The sequence below is a fragment of the Crocodylus siamensis genome, chromosome 13 (genome assembly GCF_052110815.1).
Source record: "Crocodylus siamensis isolate JL-2025a chromosome 13, ASM5211081v1, whole genome shotgun sequence".
NCBI lineage: Eukaryota > Metazoa > Chordata > Crocodylia > Crocodylidae > Crocodylus > Crocodylus siamensis.
Genome location: NC_143407.1, coordinates 1,113,655 through 1,136,054, shown reverse-complemented (window position 1 = coordinate 1,136,054; position 22,400 = coordinate 1,113,655). Strand labels below are relative to the sequence as shown.

Sequence of the window (22,400 nt, the reverse complement as noted above, 5' to 3'; positions counted from 1 at the left end):
TGAAATCTGTTTACTTTAAGTCTTAATTCTTTTCCCCCTGCATTGAAGCTCTGCGATCTGGAAAGGAGCGTGTTTGTATTTCCATACCATTGCATCAATAAGAGCCTAATTTTGTCGGCTTCCTTATTGAATAATCTGGTGTAATTTAATTAGAATTTGGCTGATGTGAAAGGTAGTTTTGATTGCATTTGCTCCTGATTATTTTGTATTAAACTTTGTGATCTGGAAAGTAATACGTTTGTATTTACTTATTATCATACCAATAAGGACCTGATTTTGCCGACTTTTCTGCCAAATTATTTGATGAATATAAACAGCAGATTTCATTTGGCTTTTGATTGATTTTTTTTTCTTGCTATTATTATTAAAACTCTGTGGTCTGGAGAGCAAAGTGTTTGGATTTCTCTGATATTTTATTAACAGAGCTCAGGTTAATCTAGGAGGACTTTTTCATTTGCTCTGAGTAACCGGGCCTAATTGAACTGGTATTTAACATACTAAAATGCAATTAAGACTGGGTTCTTGTTTGATGTCAGATGCCGGTGGGGCGGAAGGGAGTCGGTGTCATGGCAGGCCGGCGCGAGGCCGTGCGGTCCATGGGGGCCTTTGCTGGCTTTGTTTGGTACGGGACCAAACCCTTGGGTTTTAGGCTGAAATGGGCGCCTGCGCAGAGGCGTCGCTCGAGCCCTCGCAGCAAGGAGCCGCGCAGCGCTGGGGCGAGCACGACCCGCACGACGCCCTGGGCGCTGCGCGTCCCGGCGGGGGCTGGCTCTGGAGGGGCAGGACGCTGGTCTTGCGCCGAGGGGGCTCGCACCCCACAGCCCTTGCGGGCCGGCCCTTCGGCCTTCAGCCCTCGCTTCCTTCAAGGTGCAGAAGCAAGGCTGACGTTAGATGTTAAGGTAAAGGCGGCCGAAATCTGGCGTGGGCTCCCAAGGCCACCCTGAAGAGAAGCGGGGCTGGGCATCAGGCGGCCCCAGCGCTCTCCCCTGCCTCGGCAGGGGTCGGACGTGAGGATCTGCTGAGCTCCCTTCTGCCCTGGCATCTACGAATCGTTTAGGACTCTCTGAAAACCTCTGGAGAGGCACTGCGACAGGCTGCCCGGAGATGCCGCGCCATCGCCTTCGCCATCCCGGGAGGCTCCACAGAGCCCGGGCGGGGATGCTGGAGCGGGGCCCGGACTAGCCGCGCGCGGCCCCTCGGAAGACGAGCACCAGGTAAGCGTGACGCTGCCAGGGTTATCGTCGCTCCGCTGCCGCCAGCTGGGGCCCGGCTCACCCGCTGCTGGCCGCTCCCGTTCCAGGCGGGGGCTCGGCAGCCGCGTTGCTGCGAGACGAAAGGACTTGGCGCAGAAAACGAGACGGCACCGCCTGCCCGGCCGCGCGGGCGGGAACCGGCGGGAAAGCCGTCGCCCCGCAGGCTGTCGGGGCCGAAGCGCCTCCGGCGGGGCCGCGCGGGCGGGCGGGCGGTCACGCGGCCCCAGCGCCGCGCCCCGCGCTCCAGTTTCCCGGCGGGCGCGGGGCGCTAGGGGGCGCTGCGCCCCTCGGCGGCGGCGGAGCGCCAGAGCAGCGGCGGCTTGTCGGCGCGGAGCCTGCCCCGGCGCCGGGCGCAGCCCGCAGGTAGGACCGGCCGGGCGCGGCGGCGGCGGCGGCGCTGGCCGAGCCCCGGGCGGACCGGCGGGCCCGTGCGAGGGGACGCGGGCGCCGGGCGGAAGGGAACTCCGGGCTCGCCTCGGCGCGGGGGGCTCGCCGGCGCCGCGCGCGCCCCTGCCGGCCGTGGCAGCGGCGGGCGGCCGCTGGGAGGGCGCGGGGGCCGCGGGCGCCGGCCGGCGGGCGGCACGGGGAGCTCGGCGCGTCGCAGAGCTGCTCCCGGGCGGGGGCGGCACGGGGCGGGCCCCGCGCCGGCGGGAGGGTCGCCCCCGGCCCCTCGCGCGTGGCCTGGCCGGCGCGGCGGCGGCGGGCGTGCAGCCCTGGCTCGTGGGCTGCCCGCGCCCGGGACCGGCGAGCACCTCCAGGAAAGTGGGAAGACTAGCAGGAGGGCCGCCCAGGAGGACAGCCCTGCCAGCGCCTGTACCGCGGCGGGCTTCCGGAGACCTGCCCCCGCCCCGCGGCTTGGGGTCGCGCTGCCGGGCGCTGTCCGAAGGGCAGGCACTGGGGCCGGTCCCTTTCCGGAGGCTCCTGGAGGTGCCAAACGAGCCGCTGTTGGAGCAGTCCTCCCAACACGGGGCAAGGGGAGGCCACAGGCGGGGGCTGTCGGTGCTGCTTTGGGACGCACCGTGTTGAAGCCCACCCCCAGCCCCTTCTCCTTGCTGCAGGGGACGTTGCTAGGTGTCATTCCCCAGCTCTCACAGACCTGTGCTAATAATGCACCAGGCTTCCTAACCTCTGAGCGTAATTCAGTGTGACAGAGTCCCTCATTAGCACGGCTGGGCCTCGGACCACGTTGCAAACGGAGCTGCGGTGGGAGCGGGCGACTGGAGATCCAGTGTGCTAAATACTGCTTGACCTCCTCCCTCCCTGTCCCCAAAAGCCTCAGTCCCGCACGTCCTTCTGCAAAGGCAAAGTCCCCGCTTCCAAGCTGAGATCCTCATTTCTGCGGCTGCTGGGGCCTCACCTTTGCTAACTCTCCTTGCCCTGCCTTGCATGCAGCTCTGCACTGCTCTTAATGAATGCAGTGCAAAATGAAGCGAACCTGCTGCAGTGCCAGGGCATGGTAGGCAGGGAAGAGAAGAGGCCTGGTGATGCAGACAGAAGTCCTGATCCGTTCGGGTAGCTGGCCCTGAATTGTGGGAGCTGCAGAGCGTCTCCTCTGCTCTGCTGCGGCTGCGTTGGCTCCATCGGTGCAGGCCGGGCCCCGCAAGCAGCCCCGTGGGGCTGGACAAAGGGAATCCCAGGGCGTGCAGAGCGGTGCAGGCCGGCGGCAGGTCCGTAGCACGCCTATCCGGGCCCCTTCTGACCGGAGCCCACCACCTCTAACGGGACTTGTCACGACCACGCGGTGCCGTCGGCGGCGGGCTCCGTGGCACACCTCGCTGGTGGAGCCCAGCGGCGGGCGTCACGGTGGAAGCTGGCTGGGACGCAGGATGCTTGCCTGTAGCGTGTGGGGGCATCCGAACCCCAAGACCTCTGGGCTTGGGCCTGCAAGTAGGATGCCTGCCAATGGATTTGGGAGATATGAAGTCCCAGGGTAATGGGTCTGGGATGGAGGATGTAGCACCATACCCGGCTTTGGAACGATTGAGTTTCTGCCTGCTCAGTCGATATGGTTTTTGGAACAACTGCAATCTGCTCAACTGATATAATTTAGAACTGATTTGGCTAATTTCATCTGGACTATGACAAATATTTGAAAAAACAAGAAGTTTGTGCCAGTGGGAGCGGGTTGGGGGAAGGGGATGGAGTCAGGAAGGGAAGCGGGGAGGAGACTCCCCCGTGCTCCCCGGGGCACAGGGGTCCAGCTCCCGGCTGCCCCGCTGCTCTAGCTCCCTCCGGTCCCACCACTGCCGCCTCTGCTGGTTCACTGGCATTGGAAGCAAGCCCGCGGGCGTCCCTGGAGGGAGGGCTGGGGGGGATACGGTGCATGCCTTCCCCAAGCTGCCGTGTCCAAGCCAGCCCTGCTGCCGTGGGAAGCACCGATGCCTCTGGAGCAGCTGTCCCCAGGGGCAGAGCTCTCTCAGGGGAAGGGCCGTCCAGCCCTACGGAGGCTGGTCTGAGCAGGGGGCTCGGCCTGAGAGAGCCCAGAGCTGCAGTTCTTTGGGATCGTGGCCCCGGCGCTGCTCAGCCTCCCCACGAGCTCTCCTGGGAGCCAGGCCACCCCTACCCTCCTCAGCATGGCACGCCAGCTCCTTGTCTAAGTATAGTTTGGATGGGGCGGGATGCATTATTGATAGGTCTGTAATTTATTTATACTTTCATAGCTCTGACAAACAGCTCAGCCTTTCTCTACTAAATATAGCTTGCCCGCCAGTGTCTGTCAGGGCCCCGCGTGGCACGGAGCAGGCAGAGGGTGCGTGGGCTTGAGCTCAGCCGGGCGACACTTTGGGAAATGAGCCTTTCCAGACACCATCTCACCCCGCTCCTGGCCCACTCTCCTGCCTCATTGCTGTTGCCGGCCGTGTGGCACGAGCCTCTCCAGGCACACGCGTGTCCTTGCGGTCAGGCTCTCCCTGCTTTCCACGTGCTAACAAGAGCGAGAGGAGGGCAGCTCGCTGGGAGAGATGCAAGAGGTGAGCAGAGCCCCCTGCCTTTCTCTCCCTCCTCCGGCAGCCAGATGTGTCCTGCAGTGGGAAGCCAGATGTGCGCAGCTGGATGCAGCGCATCCTGGGCTGTCCGTGGCTCAGCCACGCTCCAGCTCCCGGGTGCAGGGAAGCTAGCAGGGCATCTGCGGGCGCCGGGGCAAGTTTATTCCCCTTCCCCTTGGATGATGCACCACGGCTGTGGCTGTGGTCCTGAATGCTAATGACTGGTGGACTCAGCACCAGCTGCCGAACGGGCTGGGATGCGCCGGCGGGGGTGTTGGCTGCTGGGGCATTGTGCATCGCAGACTACGAGTATCAGCTGTGCCACCTCCGCTGGGGCCAGGACGGGCCCCCCAGGAGAGAACCTCAGGTCATGGGTTTACTTGCCTCCCCCAGAGCCCTCATTGCTCAGGCCTGTCCTGCGGCATGGCTCTTGTTAGACGTTTGGGCTGTTGTGGTACTCAAAAGCCACGGCCGAGCCCAGGGCCCCTCCGTGCTGGACACTCAGCGCTTGGCACGGAGCCTGTGCGCTCACCGGACCGGCAGGCACGGGCTGGAGTGACGCTCAGGTCTCACTGCAGGTCAGCGGCAGAGCTAGGAGCAGGGCCCGGGTCCTGGTTGCCCATCTGCCCCAAGCTGCCTCCAGGTTTCACGGTGTGCCAGCGCTGGGCTCATTCTCACAGTTTCATAGTCGGTCGGGTCGGAAGGGACCTGAGCAGATCATCGAGTCCGACCCCTGCCTTGGCAGGAAAGAGTACTGGGGCCAGACGACCCCAGCAAGGTGTACACCCAGCCTCCCCTTAAAGACCCCCAGGGTAGGGGCCAGCACCACTTCTCTTGGAAGTTGGTCCCAGCTCCTAGCCGCCCTGACCGTGAAGTCGCGCCTCCTGATGTCTAGCCTGAATGACCCCCTCGTCCAAGCCGCTGATGAAGATGTTGAACCGTGCGGGCCCGAGGACCGAGCCCCGGGGGACCCCCCTGCCCACGTCCCCCCAGGTCGGACATGACCCGTCCACCACCGCTCTCTGGGTGCGGCCCTCCCGCCAGTTGGCGACACATCTGACTGTGTGGGGTCAACACCTCAGCCCCCAGTTTCTTAATGAGAACGGGGTGAGAGACCGTGTCGAAGGCCTCCGAAAGTCCGGGAAGACTACGTCCACTGCTACCCCTGGGTCCAAGGATTGGGTGACCTGGTCGTAGGAGGCCACCAGGCTGGTCTGACAGGACCTGCCGCTAGTGGACCCGTGTTGGTTGCCCCTGAGCATCATCTCGCCCCGGCGCCTCGTGGACATGCGCCAGGATAACTCTCTTTTAAAAAGGTTGCCCAGAATCATGGTAAGACTAACTGGCCTATAGTTCCCTGGGTCCTCTTTCCTCTCCTTTTTGAAGATGGGAACCACGTTGGCCTCTTCCAGTCCTCTGGCCCCACACCAGAGCCCCACGAGTGCTCGTACAGCCGTGCCGGGGTCCCACAATGACCGCAGCCAATTCCCGCAACACTCGGGGGTGGAGATCACGCGGACCCGCTGACTTGAACACGTCCAGTCCCGCCAGACGCTGCCTGACTCGATCCGCCCTGACCTCGGGCTTGGGTGCGCCTCCCCTGGGGCTGGTGGGGGGGCCCATCTAGTTCCTGTTCAGGAAAATGGAGGCAAAGAAGTCGTTAAGTATGTTGGCTTTGTCATCTGGTGTGACGACCACATTTCCTAGCGTGTCTTGCAGGGGCCCCACGTTACCCGGTACCTTCCTTTTGCCCCCAATGTATTTAAAAAAGGACTTCTTGTTGTCCTTAATCCAGGTTGCTCCTCCCAGTCCCATCTCCGCCTAAAAAGCTCTCAACTTTCCCTCCATCTCCTGCCACTCCCATCCCTGCTTTTTCCCCCATTTGCCACCACACAGGTCAACCTCCTTGCCTGCACCTGGCCACAGGTACTGCTACAGACTGAGAGACCCAAGGGCTCTAGTCACTGGGGGGCTTGAACCCACCACCTTTGCCCCCCAGGGTAGCACCCTTACCACCAGACTACCGGGGAGATCTAGTGCAGTTTTAACAATGGGTCTTGATCACCCAAAACAAATTTCTGCCAGGACAGGAGTTTGTGCCAAAGTTCAGGTGTTTCCGCAGGAAAGTCTTGCCTTGGAGGCTGGTTGCAGGGGAGGTTATTTTTGCAATCTAATCAAAACAGGCAGCAGCCTCTTTCCAAATTGGTGGCGCAGAATGAAGCCCTGGAAGCAGAACTTCTCAGGCCTTGAGTGCTGGTGGTGCAAGGGGGAGGAGGACTGGTGCCCGCGCCCCCAAAGCACACGGGCTCCGAGCTGCCTGGGTCACTGCAACGGCCTCCGTGCCCGCTGTCGCCAAAGCTGAGTCGCTGCAGATGTTCCTAAGGGCGCCTGCATCTGCCCCCCTCCAGCACCCCCAGCAGAGGGATTATTTAGGTGTCTCCAGGAAGAGTGGTCAGACTGCAGGATCAGACCCTGCCAGTTCAGCCTGGAGAAGGGAAGGCTGAGGAGGATTGAATAACAGCCTTTAGCTCCCGGGGAGGGTGGTGAAGCAGTGGAACAGGCTGCCCTGGCGGTGGCGAGTCTCGTCCTTGGAGGCGTTGAAGACCCGGGTGGACAGAGCCCTGGCTGGGACGATGGATTTGGGGCCGGTCCTGCTGTGGGCAGTGGGGCGGACTGGGTGTGACCTCCCGAGCGCCCTTCCGGCTCTAATCCTTTCGGCTTCTAGGACAATTACCGAGGCCGGCTTAGAGGCAGGGGAGCTGCGAGGTGCGGGGCTGGGGGACCAGGTGCTGCCATCACAGTGCCACAGCCAGCCCTGCCTTGCTGCTCTGGGGCGGGCACTTTCGGAGCCCCTCACAGCCCACAAGATCGTGTTTCTGTTGCTGGCAGCAACCAGCGCCAGGCATGCAAAGAGCTGCGCGTGTCTCCGCTGTTTGTCTCTGCCTCTGGGATCTGGCCACCAGCACTGCAGGCGCACGGGGCAGGGGGATAGGGTCAGAGCCAGGCTCCTTGGCTGTGTCTCGCCCCTCTGGGGTTGGAGCAGGGAGTGTGGGGGGGCTGTGCCTGGCTCAGGATGTGGACCGTAGCCCTGCCAGCGGCTCGGCTCCCTGCCCCGCGCAGTTGGGCTGTGAGCTGGGTGCAGAGGCTGGCGGGTAGGGGCTGCTGGGCAGGGTCTTTTGGATCTGGAAGGGGGTTTTACTGATGCACTGGGCCCCCAGAGTTATGCAGTGCAGAGGGGACCCCGCCTGGTGCACGGCGTGTGAGCATCACGGGCCCCCGGCGGTGGCAAGGCCTGGACCAGCCCCTCCAGCAAGAAGCCCCAGAGAGGCGCTGGGCCATGGAGAGGAGACAGCTGATCCCCTTTGCTGTACCGAGCCTGGGCCTGGCTCCCTGTCTCGGCTCCAACGTGAGCCCAGCCGCTGTGAGCACCTGCATCGCGCGGACGGTATTTACTGGCTCTCCAGCTCGTCTTTCACGAGTGCTGCCCCCCACTCCAGTTTATGGCGTTATTTGCCCTGGGGCCCTGCGAGGCCCCGGCAGGCGATGAACCAGCCCGGGAATTGCCACTTTGCTTTGCAGGAGCAGAGCGGGGGCTTGCGGCTCGTGCTCAGAGGCTGCAGCAGCTCCCAGCTGCAGGGCCAGAGGTGATAAAAGTGAAGGGGAAGGGGTCGAAGGCAGAGGATGATAAAGCAGGTGGACAGACCGCACCCTCAGGACACCAGGGCTCAGCTGCCTCTGTCAGGCTCCCCGTGCCCTTGGGCCAGGTCCTAGCCCCTGAGCAGGTCTCCTCCCAGCAGCCTGGCCCTGTATAGGGCTGGGCCCCGGGCAGCCCCCTCCTCATGCACGAGGCCCTGGTGCGCTCCTCGCTGCAGCCCGTCTGGGTCCAGCATAGGAGGTGGCACCGCGGGAGGGGATGGCTTTTTCCTCCCCAGAAACCTGGGTGCAGCCTCCTCACGGCTTGTGCCCCTCCGTGCTGTCAGGATCCGGCTCCCGGAGCTTCGCCCCTGCCAGCAGCCTGGATTTTTCCCCTGGCTCAAGTATTCAGGGCGATAAGCAGGTGATAATGATGTGCTGTATTTTAGGCCTGAGGGAAAGGAATATTTAAAGGTGGAGGCCTTTCTGCTGGCCTTGTGAAGTGAGCAGTGCGCATGTGCTTGGGGGAAGAATGCCCCACGGGAGCACGGGACATTGGGGCACATGGCTAGCGTGAGGCGAGCTCGGGGGTGCGTGTGCTCGGCAGCTGCCGCCCGCGAGTGCACTCTCACCCCTCAGGAGGCCCTTGTGCCTCAGTGAAAGTACCGTGGGGTGCGATGGTGCATGGGCAGCGCCCTCCTCCGTGTTCACACCCAAACTTACCTGGGGTCAGCTGTTTGTGGCCATACCTTTGATCTGCATCCCGGGAGATAACGCTAGCCCCCATCTCTGAGCCCTTGTCCGCTGAGATGCAGGCTCTCGGGAGCCCAGGCTGCTGCGCCCTGTCCCAGTCCAACCCCGGCACAGCAGAGACCCCCCAGCTGTTGCCGAAGGCATGTTTAGCCCCTGCACGAAGGCGGCGTCGCTGCAGGTATTTCATGCACTGCTCTCCATGTGCAGTAGGAGCTGAGACAGCTCTCAATTACCCCGGTCCAGATCGGGAGCAAACCCCCGACTCCCATGGAGTCGCCACGTTGCAGGTGGGGCAGGCGAGGCCAGGATCACAGCCGCTGCATCCTGCCACACAGGACCCCTGATAGAGCCATGCCTGACGGCTGCCTGGAGCAGGAGCAGCTCTATGTCTGCCTGGATAATCGCAGCCATAGGTGATCCCAAGACAGCGTCTTCCCAGGGTGCATGATTCTCCCAGGCGGGAGCCTCGTGGAGGGTATCGTTGCCAATGTGGTTGTTTTTCTCTCCCTGCTTTCAGGTGCACTGATGTTTTCCCTTCTTGGTAAAGACCTAGTCTGTCTGAGGTTGGCAGAGGAACCGGCACCAGCTGCAAGACCCCAGTAAGAGGTAGGTAACTTTGCCCCGCTGTCATTCAGGCAGCATCTTCTTTTTGCGCTTTCACTGGCCACGCAGCTTTAAGAACAGCACTCAAAGTGCTGTGCAAAGAGCAAATTCAGAAGGCGGCACGTGGGCACATGCAGACGTGTGCACAGCTGTGTATTTGCACATACGTGCATGCATGTGCTCTGGGACCACCACGAGGATAGTGCCCGGGCTTCTTTTGTTCTGCCGTGTGCACCGCACAGGGATGCTGGCGTGTCGGCGCTGCCTTCGTTGCCCTTCCTTTCCCCAGCCCTGCTCCGAGTTACGGCACTTCTTGCTTTCTGCATCTCTTCCCTCTCTCTTTGTGCTTCTGGCAGAATGAGTGAGAGAGACATACGCAGCTTGAGCAGATGGGGATTTGTGCTCACTCTCTGCCTTATCACGCTATGGGGAAGACTGACGCTGGCCTCCTCCCACCACAGAAGCCATTCAGGTAGGATGAGCTCGCGCCCTGGCCGCTCGAAGCCGTGGGACCAGCGGCGGGGTCTGCGGGTGGGCCCAGGCAACCACGTGGCATCACAGGCTCCGCTCCTGGCTCTGGCGTGGGCAAGGCCTCGCTAATCCAGCCCCCCACGCGTTGCACTGAAGCAGAGGGAGGGCTGGCCCTGTTGCAGTAGATGGCCAGGCAGGGGGGGCGCGGCACTGTCTTCAGCATTCAGAAAGTGCTTGGCCCAGCGCCTCGTGGGGTCCGTGCAGCGTGGCTCTGCTTTCCGCCAGTGCCACGGCAAAGCCAGCGCCATGCGGGCCCGCCGGGCGCAGTGGGAACGGCGTTTTCTCTGCAGTCTGAGGGGCTGCGGGGAAGGCTGTGCTGCAGGCGGCACCGACGCGGGAGCGGGGGGTGTTACACCGATTGCACTATAGGGCCCCAGCAGACTCACTGCTTCCCGCCGGAGAGAACGGGGCGAACGCCCTGGGCTGTTTTCCAGTAAATCCGCTGGCTGGGTTATAACTTGTAAATATTTTAAAATGTGTTCCTTGAGAGTGATTGTTTGGTGAGCCTAACCATTCCTGGGATCTCATCATTAGGATTTGAAAACTGAATCACTCGGTGACAGTAGCCAAAACCAAAGCAGCGCCTGTATTTTCAGGTTATTACCGCGTTAATTTTTGATTTACGAGCACCGTTAGTCAGCACCGCTGCCACGCGGGTCGCCGGGATTGTCGTGAAATAGGGCTGTCATCGAAGAGCTGCTCCAGACTTTTAAGCTTTCATTAAAAATATAAATTCTTTAGCCCTCCACTTGTGAAGTTAATCTTGAAATGCGAGCGGAGCGCAAGCTGACGCCGAGCTGAAAATCACACCACCTCAGCTCCGACATGTTCATTTGTCATCCGGTCGTACGGCGCGCTGCGAACGTCCGTATCAAACGCTCCCTGCCCGTGGGTTTCAGCGAGATGGTGGGGCACATCTCTGTGTTCGAGATCTATGTTTTGCAGAGCCGGTGTGGTTTTCTTGAGAGCGGGAACGCAGATCTGAAGCAGAAGTTTGATAAGGCAGGAAGCCGCGAGCGTCGGCTCGACCTCTCGTTCTTTCTCCGCCCGGCACTGGGCATCCGAGGAGGCTAACGCAGGACTTTCAAGATAAGAAGAGCTCTGGTATCATCCAGCCCTGTCAGGCAGCGAGGCTCGGCGTGGGGCTGTGGGTTTCAGCTCCTCTGCGTTGCAGAGGCAGCGCTGTGCAGCTGGCAGTGCCGGCGCGGAGGTGGTATTAAAGGGCTGGGGCCTCGGTGCAGCGTGGTGCTGCATGGGGCGAGCGCTGCCTCACGTGTGGCCGCCTGACTTGTGAGGGTCTGTGGTGCTGGGAGGAGAGGCACCTGGGCAGCCTGAGAGGGGTTAAAATGACCCCCATCGTTGCCCACCCACCCGCCTATGCGAGTCCGCAGGACACGGCCGTAGCCCGCCGCTGGTGCCATATCTAAAGCAAGCGGCGTGGAGGGCACGCAGCCTCTGGGCACTTCCCAGGCGCTCCAGTTAGACCCAAATAGCTGCGTGCCTTCGGCCTTGGGGATGCACAGGCTCGAGGGCATCTCAGCAGCCTGCAGCGTGCCCAGGCCCTGTGGCCCCTTGTCTCGCTGGCCGCGGGAGGAGCTGCAGAGAGACGAGACTAAGCAGCGCCTGTCTGGGGGGAGCAAAGGCAGTCATCGGGGCCCTCCGTGCTTAGCCCTGCCGACTGGTTGCAGACACCGTGCTTTTCTTCTGCAGCATCCCTTTCCAGCGTGAAGGCAAACCCCTTGCTTGCAATGGGCAGACTGGTTTTTGTGGGGAGGGGAAAGCAAAAAGGGCTCTGATGCACGTGATCCCACTTGTCCTGGTTTGGCTACTGCCTGCCCTGCATTTCAGGAGCACGGGCACCTCCTGCCCGCACCGCCGCGCTCCGGTCCAGCCAGAGCAGCCTCCCCCTGCCTGGCTGCCAGGACGGACCTTCAGGCCAGCTCCCGGATCCGGCGTGCATGCGGAGAGGAGCAAAGGCAGCAGAGGCCCGAAGCACCAGGACCGGGGTTTGTCACTGCAACCTCAAGAGACCTGTGACTGCAGCAGCGAGAGCTGGCGCGGCTGCAGCGGAGACGGCCTGCTCCGATGCCCTCTGCGCTCGGGATAGGAGATTGCTACGGGTTAACCTGAAAAGGCTCCGGTGTTTGCATGACCCTGCTTCTAACCCCTGTCCTACTTCTGTCATGCTTTTCCCTGCCAGCGAAAGCAGCTCTAAGCCTATAATCCCCACCCGCATTGCTTAAACCCAAAACGCATCGTCCAGAGACTCTGCCAACGAGCCCGTCAGCAGTTACCTGCTCTACCCCCTTTCTAACCAGTGACAGGCTAATGTGAAGATAAACCTGCGTCCTCATCTCTGGAGCTGCGTTCGGCCACAGCTCGGGGTGTCCGGGATATCCGGGGTCTACCCGAGGCGCCTCCCAGATGTGGTCTGTCACGGGATTGCCCCAAGGGAAGCCGGGGCCTGAAACCGCTCCTGCCTGGGGAAACCTTCACATCACACAGTCGCCGGGCTGGCTGGAGCCTGCTGGGAGACAGACACGAGGCGGGTGGTGCCTGGCTCGACAGCTCCGAGGGGGGCTTGATTGCCAGGTGATGCTCGGGCTGTTACTGCCGCCGCGTGGAGGAGGCCAGGCTGATCGCAGCTATCGGACCCTCGCTCCACACCGATTCGAACCGACAAGGTGGAAATCGTGCCGTGCCTTCAGTGCCGGGCGTCGGAGCTGGGGATCACCAGGATGACTGCCGGAGATGCTCTTGGGAGATCTTTGCTCCTGCCAGAGCAACGCGTGAGCAGAGACAGAGTGACACACGTTCACACTTGGGTGCCTATAATTAGGCATCTAAATAGGTGGCCTGATTTCCAAAGCGGCAGGCATCCACCGCTCCCGCGGCTGCCACGTGGAGCCCGAACAGGGAGGCCCAGAACGGAAACGGCCGCAGCTCACCCGATGGCACTGGAGCAACCGCCGGTGGGATTTTCAGGACGTGAAATTGGCCCGTGTTTCCCTGCACTGCACGAGCACAAGTGCAACGGGATAAATCGGCACGCTCCTCTCTCTTGTGCACATGCATGCGCATGGGTGTGCGCATGAGCAAGGTTTACCTGCATAAAACAATCCCAGGATAGGCCAAATCTCACGGTCGTTGCTCAGGCACGACGCCGGCTGGTAACGCAGGGATGTGGCCGGAGCCAGGCCCGACTTGCATTTGTACAGCACGGCCCTCCCCAGCTTCCCCGGCGCTGGAAGGAGGGATCTCTCTGGTGTGGAGCTGCACACCCCCGTTTCTCCTCGAGATGGGCTGCAAGTCCAGGTTTCCCGCCCCCTGCTCCCTGCCTTCTCGGGAGGGCCCTTTCTGCCTGATGCTGCTAAGAAAACCCCGGCTTCAGGCCTCGGGCGCTCATTTAGGGCCACAGCCACGGCTGGGGTCGCTGGGCCCAGGCCCCGCTGTTGCTGACCGTATGCCCTGCGCTACCTCTCATCACCTGTCAGGACACGTCTTGGCGTGTGCGTGGCGTGTAGCAGAGCTGCTCTGCAGCCTCCGTGTGATGATGCAGCGACAGTCCCACCAGAGGGGCAGTGGTAATGAGCAATAAAAACAGGTCTGCCTCTCTCCGAAAGCCTCCTCAATAATGCATGCATAAAAGGGAGTAGTGAGTTGAGCATGTTAATTATTTAGCAGATACTAGTAGTAGAGTTGTACCACGCAGGGCCCCGAATGCAGATGGCTCACGGCACGCACTGACCTGTCCTGGGAGGGCGGGAGCCGAGCGGACACACAAGGGGCGGGGGAGGCAGTGACAGGCCCCGGGGCGCGTAGCGGGGCGGTGGCAGAGCCCAGGTCCTGGCTGCCGTGGGTCCACGGCGAGCCTGGGCGCAGTTCGGCAAACTCCGTTGTGGGAAGCCGTTGTCGCGCCCTGCATTACGGGTGTGCTGCTGGGATCCCAGCCCTTGCTGCCAGCATGAGCCAGCCCGCAGCAAGAGACAGGCCTGCCTGCATGCATCCCCTCTCCGCTGTCCCAGAGCTGGCGCCGGGAGGGCAGCACCTTCCCCGAGCGCTCGTGGCTGTGACCGCGACCGTGGAGGTGTCTGGCGCTTCTTCACACCCGGAGCTGGCGCGCGGCTGACGCGACGCCTGCAGCAGTGGCAGCGTGGCCGGAGCGCGCTCCCCTGCCTCCGCAGCAGCCGCTTGCCGGGCGCTCGGGCAGGGGCAGGGCTGTGCCCCGGTGTGCAGCCGGCAGGCTGGGAGGGGACAGGCCCTCGGGCACTGGTGCTGGCTCCTTGCCGGTGCCCGTGTGAAATCAGGACGCGGCAAAGGGGGCATGTAGCCCACAGCAGGTGGGGGCCTGAATGGGGAAGAGAAGACAGCTCTTAGCGCCGCGCCCCTGCCCCAGCCCTGTTCTCCCCTCGCCCGCAGCGGGGGGGTCAGGAGAGCGTCCTGCCGCCTCGCCATCCTCTTCCCCGGCTCCCAGACAGCCGGGGCGCCAGCTCTCGGTCCCCGCCGTTGCTGCCCAGCGGGCACAGGCTGTAGCGGTGCCGGGGAGGGGGCCTGTGATTTCCTCCGAGGAGAGCAGCAATTCCTGCTATCGGTGCCAGCCCCCGGGGCTGTGGGGCTGCCGTGTGCACGTGAGAGAAAGGCTCCCGGCCCTTTGAACGCAGCCTGAGGCTTCATCGGGAGCAAGCCTTTCAGGAGCGCTAACGAGCCTGGGCCTGTGCTGGGGACTCGTGCCCAGCTGCAAGCACATTTCCCAGGCAGTTACGTCCCAAGACGGGGAAATCGCCAGCTCGAGGCTGCCTGGGGACAGCAAAGGGGAGCACTTCAGAGCAGCAGGCAGGAGGCCGGTCCTGGAGTCATGGGCTGAGCTGGCCCGGCTGGGGAGCAGGGTGCGGAGGGGACCGGCAGCTCTCGCCAGGCGGCCTGGCCAGGGGAGGGAGACCCGGCAACGACACCCTTGCTCCGGGGAGAGCCAGCACAGCAGGGGCCTTTGCCATCCGCACGAATGCTCACAATTAGCCAGAGCTGAGGATCCTCGATTACTCCTTGGCTTATTTGGAAATCCCATTTACAAACCCAGCTGTGTGCACTCAGTAACGAGCTGCTTTCCTCTTCGCCGTCACCAAAGTCCATCGTTTCATTTTGAATCAAACCTTCATTAAAACTGAATTATGATGGCATTTAAAAGGGAGAGTAAAATTTATGGCCAGAGATGTTATTACGAAGTACTTCCAGGATAGGTAATTGTGTAATTATTATGGGCAGGAATGAAAGCGGCGGTTCATTAGCAGAAAATGACCATGAAATAACAATAAATAAAACCAAATAGAACCGGTGGTAATTGCAAAACCTGTACCGACTGCACGCCCGACAGCGCTGGGCACGCTGGCATATCGAGCTTAACCCCTGGGGTCTCGGGCTCTGCAGGACGTGCCGTCCCGCGTGCGTTAGGGTGTCCTGGATCCTGAGCCACCGAATGCCAGGCCACTGCTGCTGGCTGCCTGACTCGACTGAGGCCCTGTAGCCGTAGCGGGCACAGAGCGGGACGGGTTGTGCTGGGGGGGACCGTGGGATTCAGCTTCTCAGCCAGGCACAAACCAGCGAGAGTCCACGGAGCAGCCTCTCCGGACTACTGGGATGTATCCAGCCCCCCGTGGCTTTCGGGAAGGCTGCTGTCCGCTCTTACATCCTGTCCGCTTGACTGCAGAAGCTCTGCCCGAGCCAGGAAGGGCAGCGAGATGCAGCCGTGCACCCTGCCAGCTCCCGCAGCGAGCAGCCCTGCGACCCCGGCCGCGGAGACACGCGTGCGTTTCCCGCTTGACCGGCCGCTACCGTGTCCACGAGCTTCACCCGGCGGGAAACGGGGGGCCGCGTTGAACTCGGCATCTTGCTGCACTGGGGAGCAGAGGGGCCCGCGCTTGAACCTCTGCCTTGCCAGGATGGAGACGTCGAACGGCTCCAGCAGAGTTACCTTCCTGACGCAGCCTGGCACAAGCTGGGGCTGCTGCGTCGCGATGTAGGCGAGAGCCAGGGACCAGGGCAGAGGCCGAGCAGGAATGACGGGCCGTGCGTGTGCCTGGCCGCCAGCCTGCTGCTCACGAGGGAGGCCGAGGAGAGAGGCTGCCCCGGGGCAATAGCCGGCTCTGCAGACGCTGGCTGCCGGCACGCAGGGCCACGGCTGCGCCCGCCCGATGGAAGATCTGGGCCCAGGGAGTCGCGGTGGCTAGAGGGAGAGCGCGGGGTGCGAACGGCAGCAGCAGACCCGCGGTCCAGACGCGGACGCTGCCTCGGTCTGTCTGTCTGCGCGCTGAAGAGACGGCCCACCGCCCGCGCAAGAACTCGGTCACAAAATGGGCCGTTCCTGGTGGAAATGGCGGCGCGACGCCGGCCCCGGGGGTCATACACCAGCACTTGAGTGCTCTCTGTCTCTCGGCGTTTTGACGGTGCGGGGAGAGGAGCAGGGAAGCCGTGCGCGGGCCGGTCCCGCCTGCCTGACGTGTGCTCGCTTCCCTCCCGGCAGTGCGCGTGGAGCCTGGCACGTGCGAAGTCATCGCCGCCCACCGCTGCTGCAATAGGAACAAGATCGAGGAGCGCTCCCAGACGGTGAAATGCTCCTGCTTCCCCGGGCAGGTGGCGGGGACGACCCGCGCAGCTCCCTCCTGCGTGGACGGTGAGTGCGGGCGCGGGAGCTGCGCTGGCCGCACGGCTCCGCGAGGGGGCCTGGCTTTCGGAGGCGAGGCGCGCGGGAACGGAGGCGGCCCAAACTCCTCCGTAGGTCGCGTGCTTTTGGCTGGGGAGCGTCCCCGTTCCCAGCCAGCGCTGGCCTCTTTGCTTTTGCATGCCTGAGACGGTGTCGTCCCCCACCCCTGCTCCCCTGCCGCGCAGGCAGGATGCCCCAAGCACCCGCAGCCCTCCCACTGCCCCGTCTGGCCCCTCAGCAGCGGCGGGGTCCCGTGAGATGACGCACTTGGCCCGTCTCCACGCGGCCCTGCTCTGCGTCCTGGGGCAGGTCTCTGGGCCTGCGTCCCGGCGTGTCCCGCCTCTGGGGTAGGGTGCGCGTACGGCCCCCCGCCCGGCGCAGCTCTGGGCTCGGCTCGTGTCTCCCTCGGGGATCGGCAGGGCAGGCCAGGAAGGCAGCAGGGAGACTTCACAGTCATTTTTCTAAACCCCTAAAGAGGCTGGTGGGGAAGTTTAATTTCCCCTCGCAGCCAGTGGGAGGCTTTGAGTCACAATGGCCCAAAACGTGGCCAGCTTTCATGCTGCGTTAGGTAGGTTTCTCTCCCTTCTCCCTTGCCTTTTTGCACCGGGAAACGGAGTGAGACGGGGAGGCTGGTGTGACTGGAGTGGGGAGCATGCGTGAACCCTCCAGGCCCCCAGGTTTTTTATTCGGGAAGTCCTGGACAGTCTGAGCCTTGCCTCCTGCATGCAGAGCCCAGCGAGCACCTCCAGCAATCCCCAGCATCTCCCCACCTGTCGCCCAGTGCCCCGGCCACGTGCACCCCGCGACCCATTGCTCACTGGCCCTCTCTCCCCCTTCCCGGCAGCCTCCATCGTCCTTCAGAAGTGGTGGTGCCAGATGGAGCCGTGTCTCGAAGGGGAAGAGTGTAAGGTGCTGCCGGACTTGTCAGGATGGAGCTGCAGCAGTGGCAACAAAGTGAAAACCACCAAGGTAGGTCTGCACGGCTGCGCCAGGCCCCGCGGGCACCGTGGGACTTCCTCCCCGAGGACACAGCTGCCTCCTAAGCCCTGGCTGCATGGGGCTGGTCTCCAGGCATCCAGGGGTGGCTTTCGGAGGCCCCCCCTTCCCCTCCCCGCCGGCTGCTCTCTGGAGCACCTGCCCCGGCGCAGCGTGGCGGCGCAGCGTGGCGGCGCCGTCGAGGGCTGCCTGGCCTGGCGCGGCTCCCCTGGCTGGAGCAATCATCTGTGACAGAGAGCGACATGATTATTATTTTCATGCCTTGCTGAATGCCCCGAAGAACAAGGTATAATTAAAATTTTATCAAACTCATTAGTAATTACATGTATGTCATGGTTAATCAGTTGCATAATTCTGTAATCATTGTTCATGCGGTTGAGTGTAATTATTCTTTATGCTTTAGCCAAGCTTCCCCCTCCTCCCCCCACCACCACCCCCGCCGTGCAACCCCGCTGCGAGGCCGGAGTGACATCTCGATCGGGTTTTTGTGCGTGGTTGCACTAGAAAGTTGCCACGGTGTGAGCGCCGGGTCCTCTGCCCCAGGTGTCCTGCTGCGCTCGCGGCCACCCCCTTGGGCACCGCTTGCCTGTTTTGCTTTCCCCAGCCTCTGTCTTACTGTGAAGTCCCTGCTTCAGGGCCTGACCCATGCTGGGGCCTCCCGGGGGTCTGTGCCACGTGTGACGCCCGCGCTGCTGGCTCTCGGCTGCCTCTCTGGCCGGTCGGGTCTCGGGGCCGGGAACAAAGCTGTCTCTGGCCCTTCGCTGAGAGCAGCCTCAGGCTGCCCTGGGCTTTCCCACCACCCTCGCTGCCTCTTAACCCTGAGGGCTGCTGTCTTCCCAAGTGACTAATGAGTCTCAGCGCCCGGCGGAAATGGGCCCGTTTCTCAGCTGCCACCGCTGAGCGCTCCTAGACCGTCCACGGGGCAACACGGGCATCAGACGCCCCATCGGGCAACTGCACCTAACGAACAAGTTTGCGTTGCCTGAGGTCTGCTGGCTGGTAGCTGGGGAGCGGGAGGATGGGCTGGATGTATTCGATCGGCGGGGGGGCCATGGCAAACAGTGGGACCATGTCCATTAGCAAACACTCTGCAGAGTGAGCATCCTTGGGGGAGGCCCTTTGACAGATCATTTCAAACAAGAAATAAATGAGAGGCAAGTGTGACGTGCCTGCAGATAATCCGTCGGGGAGAGAAATCATTTCTCTGAAGAATTTTGTCACAAATTACTTGCTCCGCGGGTAACCAGCCCGTCCAGAAGGAAAGCATCGCTCGCCTCCGGTGCTCAAAGCCTGCGAGACAGGCCCCCCCAAATCATGAGTTTTAAAAAAGGCACATGCCGCCGGCTCTTTTTATCTGCCACCTGGAGCCTGAGCCTCCAGGTTTCATTCAGAGCATGTTTTCCAGCTTGTCCGTGCACCCACGAGTGCTACGATCGCCTTTGTTAATGAAAGCTGAGAGTCTCACAGAGGCGGAGGATGGCAGGGCCCCAGAGACAAGCCTGGCTGCAGCCCCAGAGCCGGGAAAGCGCGCTGCTGTCCCTCGAGGGCAACAGGCTCAGAGGTGCAAGGAGCAGCAAGGAGGAAGCATGTCTGTCCTGGCAGCGCTGTGCTGGGTCCCTCCGAGATGCTGGGCTGAGTTGGGCTGCTCGCTCCCTTGCTGCCTCATCGCAGCCTCAACCCGGTTTGCGCCCTTCCTCTCTGGAGGCTGGGCTGGAGCTGCCTTAGCATCCGGGTGCTGACAAATAAGCACGTCTCCGCTGCTCGCTGGGGCTCGGTGCTATGGACAAATTGTCCCCTGTATGTCTATATATATATATATATATATATATATATATATATATATATATATATTTTTTATGCTTCCAGTCTGATCTCCCTGCCATTGTTAATGGATTTGCTAAATTGCTCCTGCTGAATATGCTTCTTGTTTGGCATGCGCAAGAGGCTGGGGATGGAATTTAAATAGCAATATTTCACATGAATCTACCACTGTGCTGGCTGCCTTGACAGAAATCTCTCGTCCTACTGTGAAATCCATAAGAAAGGACGTGGTAATGGGTAAATAGGGTGTGAACATCTGAAGGCTATAAAACTATCCACAGTAATCAGCATAGCTCAATGTTTAAAGGGCTGAGAGACAATCTGCAGCCTGCGTCCCAGAGTTTGCTTAAACTGTTTACAGAACAGCAGAGAAAAGCGGGGATGGAGAGCTAATTCCCCCATTACCTGCCTGGCTGATGGGTCTCTGGCAGGGTTTGCTACACGGTTTCCCCCTCCAAGCGGGATGCGTCTCCTGGGCCGTCGCTCTCCAGGCAGAGCAGGTGCAGGGCTGAGAGAGGCCCGTGGCGGCACGCGGCGGGGGGACGGGGAGGCTCCGGGCCGTTCTCAGAGCTACCCCCATGGACCCCACCAGCACCGGGGGGCTGTGGCCAGGCCTCTGCGATCACAGAGACCCACCCCGAAGCCCCCTGCCTCAGGACTGGCTCCCCCACCCCCGTCGCTCCCCCCTGCTCGCTCGGTGCTCTGAGATGCAACAGGCCCCGTGGGTGGTAGGAGCTGTTGATGAAGCTGCGTGTCACCCACCTCCTCTCCCAGCGCTGCTGTCTAACGTGCCCTTCTCCTTTGCCGGCAGGTCACGCGATAGTTCCCGTGGAAGTCCTGGCGGAGGGTTGCCCCGACGCGCCACGGCATCGCTTTCGCCTGGCCGCAGGATGCTCCGGCCGTGTCCCGCAGAGCCGCGAGCAGCGGGGGGGTCGCCGCGGCACGAGGACTGCAGCAGCACGGGGCCGGGAGGGCGGTGCCGCGTGAGCACCCGGCTGATCTCGGCCCCCCGCGTCGGGCGGGGGCTCCACGCTCACCCTCCGCGGGAGCAGCCTCCGGGATTACAGACAAAGGGCGCCGACGCAGGCCCGGGATCTGCGGAAACCCCCCGTGTTGGTGTGGGTCAAAGCCCTGCCAGCCCCTGGCATAACGCACGCGCGGAGGGGCTGCTGCAGATGCGGCGGTGATGGGCTCTGAATGCGGCTGCCAGCCTCCCTCTGCTCCGCGCTCCCCTCAGCCTCACGGACGCGCGCCGGGAAATTCGCAGTTTTCCCCGTGCCGGTCAGTCAAGCCCTCGAGTCACCTAGACTCTGCTGACAGTCACAAAGCGAGGGGGGGTGGGAAATAGCTTCATTCTTTCTGCTGGAAATTGCAGTGGCTCAAATAATGGCTGTGGGAAGCATCTCTCCCTGGCCTCCAAGAGGAGTCATTGCCAGGAGTTTAGGATGCCGCACCTGGGTACCGTCCTCCCCACCTCGGTCTCCTGGCTCGGAGGATGCAGACGGGACTGGTGAGAGATCTGCAGGTTCCCAGCTGAGGCAGGGGTAACCCCACTCACGTCCATGGGATCGCCCCGAGGGGCCGGAGATTAATATCCAGCCTCGTGTGTAGCTAAGCCCGCAGTCCAGACTGAGCCCCTGATGGAGAGGTAGAAGGCCTGCCCTGAGCATCCCGCCATTTCAAAAGCAAAGACCGGCTGGTTTCCCCTTGCTCAGGGATTGCATGAATCGGGCTGTTCGTTTCAAGTTGCCAGCTGCAGCCCACATCACAGGAGCTGGATTAGCACTAGTCTTTGCAGGAGAAGTTCGGGGAAGGGAATCTCTTCTTCCCATTCAGCCTTTCGTGCCTGGTTCAGTAGAGGTTGTTCGCCTGCTCAGTCCTTTGCATTCAGGAGGAAGAAGCCAGAGCATCCCAGGCATCTGCAGTGAGCTCAGATCCCTTACCAGGGCAAATGATGGCTCCTCGTTTCCTACCATGTCTTGGGGGCTCTGGGGAGAGACGGCAAACCCCATTGTGCCCGCTTCTCCTTGCTGCAAATCTTGGTCATAAGAGGCAGCTGCAGGCCCTTGGCCTTGGGGTCCACGCTCTGCCCTGGCGGAGGAGCTGCCACGGGCCTCGGCTCTTTGGCTATCCCGGCTGGTGCCCGTCGGTGCAGGGTGGGTTGTGCTGCTGGAGCCTGCTGCCCGGAGCCAGAGTGAGAGCTGCCCCCGGAGCGGGGCTGCCAGGCACGTCTTCTGTGGAGGCAGCGCTGCTCTTCCCTCCAGCTGCAGCGCCCCGGGCAGGACTTGCAACATCTGGAAGTGGTGCAGTGACTCCACAAGCACGTGCAGGGGGGGCTTGGAAGTGAGGCACCGCTGACCTGCACTGCAGGCGTGCCCCAGGGGAGCGCTGAGGCCGAGGGCTGGGATGGAGACAGAGGAGCAGGAGAGCCCCTTTGCAATGCCTCTGGGTCCCTCCTGTTTGAGGGCAGCCTGGCCCTGATACCACCGCCATCCAGCCTGCCAGGTTTGGTGCCACCGGCTTTTGTACTGGGGTTTGAACCCGTGCCCAGGAGGCGATGTACAGACCAGACTGTGGACTATTAAATACATTTTAATCTCTGCAGAGGGCCGTGTCATTTGCAACCCAGCAGGCAAGGGGGCTTTCGGAGCGTGGCTGAAGCCAGGTGACGAAGGGGCAGAGCCTGGCTCCTGGGGACTTTGTTCTGGGCCCGGTCCTATTCCCGTCCCAGGGTGCAGGGGAAGGCTGGGGCTATTCACGCGGTCTTGCCAGGGTGGAGGCGGCTGAGGGTGCACAGGGCTGTTTCCAAGTGCGGCACAGGGCACGGGTCTGGCCCCAGCGACCCCGACAGCCTCCGGCTTCCCCTTGCAAACAAGCTCGGTAAGCACTGGCCGAAATCTCCCGGAGCGGGGAAGGGCCCCCTCCCAACAGGGGGGGGATATGGGGCTGGAGGTCTTAGGGGACACAGCTCTTCTTGCTGAGCTGGGCCTGGCCGGCTGCACCCCGGGGCCCTCGCTGTCTGCACGGGGTGGGCGCAGCAGGGAGCTGTCGCAGTCAGGCGTTACCCGCAGCGCCCTGCGGTGCCGGACGTCTCAGCCTGGTTGCACGGAGGCTATTTCTTCCACAGCA

The 22,400-nt window shown here is 62.2% G+C and overlaps 1 protein-coding gene across 1 annotated transcript; it reads left to right on the top strand.

The window, feature by feature from the left end:
* The first annotated feature begins 1,395 nt into the window (after window positions 1–1,395).
* On the top strand, window positions 1,396–21,873 carry TAFA3 (TAFA chemokine like family member 3). The gene is made up of 6 exons (XM_090025696.1): window positions 1,396–1,616; window positions 9,141–9,229; window positions 9,583–9,698; window positions 16,275–16,424; window positions 17,299–17,423; window positions 20,083–21,873. Exons 3-6 carry the CDS (start codon window positions 9,584–9,586, stop codon window positions 20,092–20,094), a joined length of 402 nt encoding a protein of 133 aa, XP_089881822.1. The 5' UTR covers window positions 1,396–1,616; window positions 9,141–9,229; window position 9,583; the 3' UTR covers window positions 20,095–21,873.
* Window positions 21,874–22,400: the final 527 nt, after the last annotated feature.

Bases quoted from the DNA above. Each gene is read 5' to 3' on its own strand.
- TAFA3 (XM_090025696.1), top strand. From the start codon at position 9,584: ATGAGTGAGAGAGACATACGCAGCTTGAGCAGATGGGGATTTGTGCTC. The intron at 9,699-16,274 runs GTAGGATGAGCT...CCCTCCCGGCAG, and splicing joins CCACCACAGAAGCCATTCAG to TGCGCGTGGAGCCTGGCACG. The intron at 16,425-17,298 runs GTGAGTGCGGGC...CCTTCCCGGCAG, and splicing joins AGCTCCCTCCTGCGTGGACG to CCTCCATCGTCCTTCAGAAG.